Source organism: Oncorhynchus keta, chromosome 1 (assembly GCF_023373465.1).
Source record: "Oncorhynchus keta strain PuntledgeMale-10-30-2019 chromosome 1, Oket_V2, whole genome shotgun sequence".
NCBI lineage: Eukaryota > Metazoa > Chordata > Actinopteri > Salmoniformes > Salmonidae > Oncorhynchus > Oncorhynchus keta.
The window spans coordinates 37,581,027-37,589,878 of NC_068421.1; the positions used below are offsets into that span (position 1 = coordinate 37,581,027).

General features: G+C 46.1%; 1 protein-coding gene and 1 long non-coding RNA gene across 2 annotated transcripts in view; one reads left to right on the forward strand and one right to left on the reverse strand.

Annotated features, from left to right (window-relative positions):
- The window catches only part of LOC118384379 (homeobox protein meis3), a 10,660-nt gene extending 8,293 nt beyond the window's left edge, over window positions 1–2,367 (forward strand). The window contains exons 11-13 of the mRNA XM_052523857.1: window positions 188–246; window positions 417–503; window positions 762–2,367. Of these exons, the coding sequence (XP_052379817.1) occupies window positions 188–246; window positions 417–503; window positions 762–952 (337 nt within the window). The 3' untranslated portion in view covers window positions 953–2,367. The remainder of the gene's footprint in view (window positions 1–187; window positions 247–416; window positions 504–761) is intronic.
- A 3,033-nt stretch (window positions 2,368–5,400) lies between these two features.
- LOC127931375 (uncharacterized) lies at window positions 5,401–8,044 on the reverse strand. The gene is made up of 2 exons (XR_008140911.1): window positions 6,078–8,044; window positions 5,401–5,981 (listed from the first exon to the last, which is right to left on the reverse strand). It is a non-coding gene; the product is annotated as an uncharacterized LOC127931375 (long non-coding RNA).
- Between the last annotated feature and the right edge of the window lie 808 nt (window positions 8,045–8,852).

The following is an 8,852-nucleotide window of genomic DNA, read 5'->3' on the forward strand; positions in this document are numbered from 1 at the left end:
CCCTCTGTCCTAATGTGGATTGACGGTGAACCATGAAGGGGTTAAGTGGTTGTAAAAGTGAAAGGTTAATATTCCCAGAGTTAGTCCTTTTCTCCATTAACTGACTCTCCTTCCATTCAATTCTCCTCCTCTTTGTGTTCTCCGCTCCTATTCTCCCTCTTTTTCATATCCCCTCCTTCCTCTCCAGGTTTATCAATGCAAGACGGAGAATAGTACAGCCCATGATTGACCAGTCAAATCGCTCAGGTAATAATTACCACTGCATTCCCTCCTCTAATGTATTGTTACTGGTGTATCTATACATTCCTAGGTTGTATTGATGCTATAGGTGTGTATTTTGAATGCATATGTGTGCAGCTGATCGATATGCACAGTCAGGTTAGCTGAATGATGTGCGTGTGTGTTTGGTTGACCAGGTCAAGGTGGTCCTTACAGCCCAGAGGGAGCAGCACTGGGGGGCTACGGACTGGACGGCCAAGCCCACCTGGGTCTCAGGGCAGCAGGTAAGAGACAGAGATAAGGACGACTGGGTCATGTTCATTAGGCAACAAAGAGAAGAAAACGGACTGAAGCAGGGAGGCAGTACCAGAACTCCAATAAGAAATGCTCTTTTCCATTTTCCCATTTGAAAAGGTTTTGCTATGGTGTGCCAGACTGAACATGACCCTAGTGCATGTGGTATGTTGTTGTACAGTACCTCCTAATATAAATTCCTCTCTCTCGCGCTCTGTCTCTCACTCTCACTCTCTCCCTCTCCACAGGTCTTCAGGGGATGCCGTCTCTTCCCGGAGAGTACCCCGGGGCCCTGCTGTCCCAGTCTGGCTACCCCCACGCTGGCCCGTCCCTGCACCCCTACCCCGGCCCCCACCCCGCCATGCTGCTGCACCCGCCGCCCCACCCCCACCCCGCCGATCCCCTCATAGGCCAGGGCCTGGACATACACGCCCACTAACTGAGAAGGAAGGTTGTGAAGGAGAGGGGAGAGAGGAGAGGGGAGAGAGGAGAGGGGAGAGAGGAAAGGGGAGAGAGGGGCCATCCTGGGGGAGATGGGGGCTCGCACACCCGCCACACGCTAACTACGCCAGCATGGCGCAAGTCCAAATGTTTACATTCCCGCTGTAAGACACTGACTTCCACAGTCACTCAACCCACTCAAGCCATTGTCTGCAACATGCATACACTTCCCTTAACATACCACTGCTGGCCCCTCTTATACCATCAATAACATACTTACATTCCATCTCAGACGTAGACAAAGACACACACCACACTGAGCCCCTGAGTGTGAGCCAAACCCACTTCAGGGTGGAAGAGGTGAGCGTCCTCAGCCCCTCTACATACTCTATGGTGACAGTGAGCTGTCTGACTCCCAGGATAGTGCCCCCTCTAGGAGCATAGAGGAACACCCCACACGGACCACTGACCAGCCAACTTGCCTCTCTCTCCCACCTGGCCTACTGGCCAACCAAACGGAAAGACGGAAGGACACAGGTCAGACACACAGCTCCCGATCTGCCTGGGTCACCTTAACCTCCATAACTCTTATGACCTCACACAGCCCAGGCTTGAAGCGTTGTGATTGGACAGAACGCCAGTGATACACTCTAACCTCTCTCCTCCACGCCCCAGGCCACACCCAGTCTTCCCACACCGACAACTGTCACACACACAACGTATTTCATTTGGCCTTTTTTTTAGATCTATTTTTGTATTTATATGTGTCAGAGAGGTGGGACCTGACAAAAGTCCTGTGAACAGTGATCTTCCAGGGCTTCACTCTGCATGACTCTTGTACACTATGAATGAGCTCAATTTGTCTCTCTCAATTTGTTCAAGGACGTACCTTGGTTTGTTTAAATACGTTGGAATGAGTTGATCACTTACCTCCTTAAGATCCTGTCAGACGTGAATAGTAGGGTTTACTGTGGGATCCACATCATAAGCCAAACAGTGAACACACACACACACGCACGCACACACACACACGATCCTGTCATACCATTTCATGGTCCATGTTGTCTGCCGTTGTGTTTGAGGAGGACAGCCAAGGGCGTTACACACGCTGCATCTTCCTCAGTCCCTTATGGGTCTCTGATCAAATAATTTATTTCCAAATGTTGGTGACAATAATTGATGATAACGATGTTACAGTTATGATTTTGCTTATAGTATTAAAACCTTTCTTTTGTAAAAGTGTGTGAATGACTTTTTCTTTGAGTTTGCCCTCCAATTATTTGCTGTCAGATGTGAAAAGTCAACACGGTAATGAAATACACAAATCAGTATTAGAAATCAGTATCTTGAAAACAATATTTTCTTCCTGGTACAATCACATGTCGTTACTATATGCTAATTGTCTCATTTTCAATTGATGTATGCTGCAGTTTTGTACCTCCTTCTTTTCTTATTTTTCTCTACTAGCCTAGCATCTTCCCTGACCTCTCTCCCTTAGTTTAGCTCTTTGTTAATTTTTTACTCCTCATTTTCACTCTGTCTTTCCACGTTCCTTCCTCATTCACTTTATACCTCCTCCCATCTGCAGGGCCATGTGCAACAAGGTTCAAATCCAAGCCAAAGTGATTACTCATTAAATGTCAAACACAATTCAAACGCATTTGGCCTGGCCTAAACCCTCCTCCTCCACCCGGCCATCCATTCAATCCCCACCTCACCCCTGTCCTGTGATAGATGCAGCCTGCAGCAGGGGTCAGAGTTCATACAAGGGTCAACAGGAAATGGCCTGGCTTTATGACCCTCGGGGCTGACTCCAAGTCCCACCACATATTTTCCTCATCCACACACTCATTCGCCTTGTCCATCTTGTCACTCTCTCTCTTTTTGTGTGTAACCCATGCCATGCTAGTCGTGTCCCAGCTATAAATTTAGTCCTCAATCCGTGGACACACACAGTTGGTTCATAATTTGTTGCACTGCAGGTCCATTGTTTACACCGAGCTTCCTGAACATGTTTATGAGTTTATTTATGAACGTGTTCCTCTTGCTTATTATCTTGACTATGTAAAGTGACTTTGGAGCTGGAAAAGCACTTACAATTACTATTTAAACACCATAGTCCCATAGAGAACATAAGTGACTGTATGATCGTCTGAAGGAGATCTCAGAGCCAACAGCAAACATACAGACAGCAGGAGTGAGATTCTATTCATACTGTTTTCACTTTATGATTGCTTTTGATAGCTAGAGTCCGTAGCCTCACACAAACACAAAATCCATTAGCTAGTGGAAATTGCATTGCATAAATGTGGCAATACTGGGAAAGGCAAGGGAGAGAGAATAGTGTGCACAGCCACAGAGCTCAGTGAGGGAAATGTATAGCGTGAAGTCATTATGGCAACTAAGTCTATCTTAATAATGAAATAACCCAAAACTGGAAGGCTGGAGCAGGAGAAAATATTATAAACACATATTTTTGGGGGAATACAGATTTAAAAAATATATTTATATTGTAAATATAACAGTAACCTAACCTTAATGTCAACCAGATGTATTCAATATTTGTGGGAACATTGTACTTGTATAATGAATCCCAGCAGGATTTTGGCAGACATGTGTTGCAGATTATTTGAGTTACAGAAATACAATGGCTAAACAATATTGCTTCCTATTTTTTAAGTCTTCATATGAGCAACTCTGTTTGAGGATTGTGTTTTGAGAATAAAAATATGCATATTGTATGTGTATCAATGCTATAGCTAATAGGTCTGAATGGACGAAAAGGTGCACGAAAAGAGGAAAGAGATCTCCATTTTGTTTAGATGTCCGTGTGTGTGTGGTTTGTTTTTAAGCGGAATGCGGAATGCTGAATGTGTGTGTGCGCGCGCAAGTGTGTTTGTGTGTGTGTGTGTATGTGTGCGGAGGAGGGCCTCTGGTGGTCATTAATCATTCAATTACACACCTGTCAGAGTTCAGACAAGGGGAGAGAGCTGCACACAGGGGGTGGGGGGAAGAGGGAGAGAAAGAAAGAGGGAGAGAAAGAAAGAGGGAGAGAAAGAAAGAGGGAGAGAAAGCGAGAGGAAAAGTGTCCGAAGACAAAGCCTCAACAGGGGGAAGCGGTTTGTGACAACGAGTGAAAGAGCAGAATAGGACAAAAGGGACAAACAAAATAAGAGTGGAGGCCAGAGAGACAGTGACAGACAGATGAGCTCAGTGACGTGCTGTCCCATATGGAACGACCATCGTCAGAGCAGACAGGTCAGGATCCAACCACGACGCTCCGCTCGCTTTCACAAGCCTTCATTAAAAATCGCGCAGGACGATGTAGAATGGAACCATTTTATCTGTCAGCCAGAGAGGGGAAAACAAGAGTTGGTAGCTCCGACGGTCGTTTACAACCGAGTTCAAATACTGTTTCCAGCCTGGGAACAGCCCGGATGTGTAGCAGCCTGATGATGCATAAACTGGAGTAATGTCGTGAATAATTGATTGAAAAGTGTTTGGTCCTGATTCACAAATGTCTCTCATCTATTTATCACTATTAGGAGAGGCTGCCAGGCCCATTAGAACAGCTGCTCGTTAGATGCCTGTCAATCAAGGGGGAGGGGAGACACACCAGGCACACTGATACTGGTATACATTTAGTGTGAGGAACAAGTGTTTGTGATATACTGTTTAGTGTGAATATTCATGTTTTTCCATTGTTCTGGTGTTGCCTTGTGCTTGGATGTGCATGTACTTTGTGTGTGTGTGTGTGAGTATGTGTGCGTGTGTGCGAGTGGGTATCTTTGTGTGACCATCTTTTTTTTCTTCTCTCTCTCTTCTCTCTCACTCTCACTCTCACTCTGCACCAGGACGGCCTCTATGTTTAGCTGCAGCTAGCTAGCGAAGTCCTAATTTTAAAAGCCTCAGGCGTCTGCCATCTGTGTGCTCGTCACTGCCATATATCAAATGCACGGCTGGACTGAATGTGTAATATGGTCCCATGTATGCATAATATATCACGTGATCATGTAGGTAGGTGTGTGTAGTAGGTAAAGTCTCAGCCAATGTTCCTCCATCAGACTCTCTCTCATCAGGTTTGACTGGGCTGATGAAGGGCCCAGGTGTTTCTTAGACCTGGTTAAAAGACTGAAAAGCAGGCAGAATGCCAGATGTCTCATTAGGCAAATTTGATTAGGTTTCTCATTTAAAATTCTGAATGAGGCAGTTCCATATGTATGAATGTATGGGAGGGCACGTGTGTGTGTGCATTCATTTGCATACGAGGCATTCTGTATAAGTAATTGCATGTGCATGTATATATTACAGTATGCCCGTGTGTGTGATCTGTGTCTATGTGGTAGAGCTACCATGTGTCTGTGTATGGTAATACATGGGCTTGTATAAGGACCTGTCTGCTCCACTGTTCACTCTTTAGCATCAAAGTATTCTAATGTGCAGATGTCTAGAATGCTGTTTTTACTGTATGCAAACGTCATTTCACATTCCACCATCCTAAAGCATGACAAATAATGTTGATTAAAATAATAACAGAATGAAGTTAAAAACAGAGTACATATTATATTACACACAACATAATACAATCGGGATCAACAGTTATTTCTTAATAGCTGTCAATTCAGGCATCCCAACACATTTCTCTCCCTTTCTCAAACTCCTTATTCACTAACGAGCTCCACTGTTACGCTTGACTATTGCAACCCAGAGGAAACAGACAGAAGTGGTGTGGTACTGCAACCTAGTGGTCAGCATGGAAAACACATCAACTGTGTTCTAACCATGGAGCCAGCCTGCTGAAAACCTCCATGCCTTGCCCCAATTTAAATTTAAATTTTAATTGAACCTGTATTTAAATAGGCAAGTCAGTTAAGAACAAATTCTTATTTACAATGACGGCCTACCAAAAGGCCTCCTGCGGGGACAGGGGCCTGAGATTAAAAATAATACAAATAAATACAATATAAATATTGGACAAAATACACATCACAACAAGTGAGACAACACAACACTACATAAAGAGAGACCTAAGACAACATAGCATGGAGGCAACACAACACTACATAAAGAGAGACCTAAGACAACATAGCATGGAGGCAACACAACACTACATAAAGAGAGACCTAAGACAACATAGCATGGCAGCAACACATGACAACACAGCATGGAGGCAACACAACATGGAAGCAACACAAGATGGTAGCAACATAACAAGAACATGGTAGCAACACAACATGGTAGCAGCACAAAACATGGTACAAACATTATTGGGCACAAACAACAGCACAAAGGGCAAGAAGGTAGAGACAATAATACATCATGCAAAGCAGCCACAACTGTCAGTAAGAGTGTCCATGATTGAGTCTTTGAATGACGAGATTGAGATAAAACTGTCCAGTTTGTGTGTTTGTTGCAGCTCGAGCCAGTCGCTAGCTGCAGCGAACTGAAAAGACGAGCGACCCAGGGATGTGTGTGCTTTGGGGACCTTTAACAAAATGTGACTGGCAGAACGGGTGTTGTATGTGGAGGATGAGGGCTGCAGTAGATATCTCAGATAGGGGGGAGTGAGGCCTAAGAGGGTTTTATAAATAAGCATCAACCAGTGGGTCTTGCGACAGGTATACAGAGATGACCAGTTTACAGAGGATTATAGAGTGCAGTGATGATATAAGGAGCATTGGTGGCAAATTTGATGGCCGAATGGTAAAGAACATCTAGCCCCTCGAGAGCACCCTCACCTGCCTATCTATAAATGATGTCTTCGTAATCTAGCATGGGTAGGATGGTCATCTGTAGTACTATTACACTCAACTGAACGACTTGATTAGTTTAGTGTTAGCTAGCTACATAGCTGTCTTTGTATCCAATATAATTGTGTAGTTTAGAGTGTGTAGTCTTGGAGTGATTATCTTAATTTACCGAGGTTAGCTAGCCAGCTATTTGTCGTCCTTAACGTAGGAGACTCTGCTAGCTAGCCAACAGCTAACAGCTAACAGCTAGCCAACGTCTACTGAATTGAACTCAACAACCCGGTCGCACTCACAGGTAGTATCACATTTTCATTTCATTTCATTACAGTACAACGGTTTGATTTGATCGTAGCTAGCTACATAGCTAGCTACATAGCCGTCTTTGTATCAAAGATAATTGTGTAGTCTAGAGCGATTTTCTAGGTTAGCTAGCCAGCTATTGTCGTTCTTTTAACGCAACGTAACGTAAACAACACTGCTAGCTAGCCAGCTAGCCCCCGAATAGCAGCACTGCAGAAACTATTACACTCAACGGAACGACTTGATTAGTGTAGTGTCAACAACGCAGCTACTGCCAGCTAGCCTACTTCAGCAGTATGTATCATTTTAATCATTTTAGTCAATAAGATTCTTGCTACGTAAGCTTAACTTTCTGAACATTCGAGACGTGTAGTCCACTTGTCATTCCAATCTCCTTTGCATTAGCGTAGCCTCTTCTGGAGCCTGTCAACTATGTGTCTGTCTATCCCTGTTCTCTCCTCTCTGCACAGACCATACAAACGCTCCACACCGCGTGGCCACGGCCACCCTAATCTGGTGGTCCCAGCGCGCACGACCCACGTGGAGTTCCAGGTCTCCGGTAGCCTCTGGAACTGCCGATCTGCGGCCAACAAGGCAGAGTTCATCTCAGCCTATGCCTCCCTCCAGTCCCTCGACTTCTTGGCACTGACGGAAACATGGATCACCACAGACAACACTGCTACTCCTACTGCTCTCTCTTCGTCCGCCCACGTGTTCTCGCACACCCCGAGAGCTTCTGGTCAGCGGGGTGGTGGCACCGGGATCCTCATCTCTCCCAAGTGGTCATTCTCTCTTTCTCCCCTCACCCATCTGTCTATCGCCTCCTTTGAATTCCATGCTGTCACAGTTACCAGCCCTTTCAAGCTTAACATCCTTATCATTTATCGCCCTCCAGGTTCCCTCGGAGAGTTCATCAATGAGCTTGATACCTTGATAAGCTCCTTTCCTGAGGACGGCTAACCTCTCACAGTGCTGGGCGACTTTAACCTCCCCACGTCTACCTTTGACTCATTCCTCTCTGCCTCCTTCTTTCCACTCCTCTCCTCTTTGACCTCACCCTCTCACCTTCCCCCCTACTCACAAGGCAGGCAATACGCTCGACCTCATCTTTACTAGATGCTGTTCTTCCACTAACCTCATTGCAACTCCCTCCAAGTCTCCGACCACTACCTTGTATCCTTTTCCCTCTCGCTGTCATCTAACACCTCCCACACTGCCCCTACTCGGATGGTATCGCGCCGTCCCAACCTTCGCTCTCTCTCCCCCGCTACTCTCTCCTCTTCCATCCTATAATCTCTTCCCTCTGCTCATACCTTCTCCAACCTATCTCCTGATTCTGCCTCCTCAACCCTCCTCTCCTCCCTTTCTGTATCCTTTGACTCTCTATGTCCCCTATCCTCCAGGCCGGCGCGGTCCTCCCCTCCCGCCCCGTGGCTCGACGACTCATTGCGAGCTCACAGAATAGGGCTCCGGGCAGCTGAGCGGAAATGGAGGAGAACTCGCCTCCCTGCGGACCTGGCATCCTTTCACTCCCTCCTCTCTACATTTTCCTCCTCTGTCTCTGCTGCTAAAGCCATTTTCTACCACTCTAAATTCCAAGCATCTGCCTCTAACCCTAGGAAGCTCTTTGCCACCTTCTCCTCACTCCTGAATCCTCCTCCCCCTCCCCCTCCTCCCTCTCTGCAGATGACTTCGTCAACCATTTTGAAAAGAAGGTCGACGACATCCGATCCTCGTTTGCTAAGTCAAACGGCACCGCTGGTTCTGCTCACACTGCCCTACCCTGTGCTCTGACCTCTTTCTCCCCTCTCTCTCCAGATGAAATCTCGCGTCTTGTGACGGCCGGCC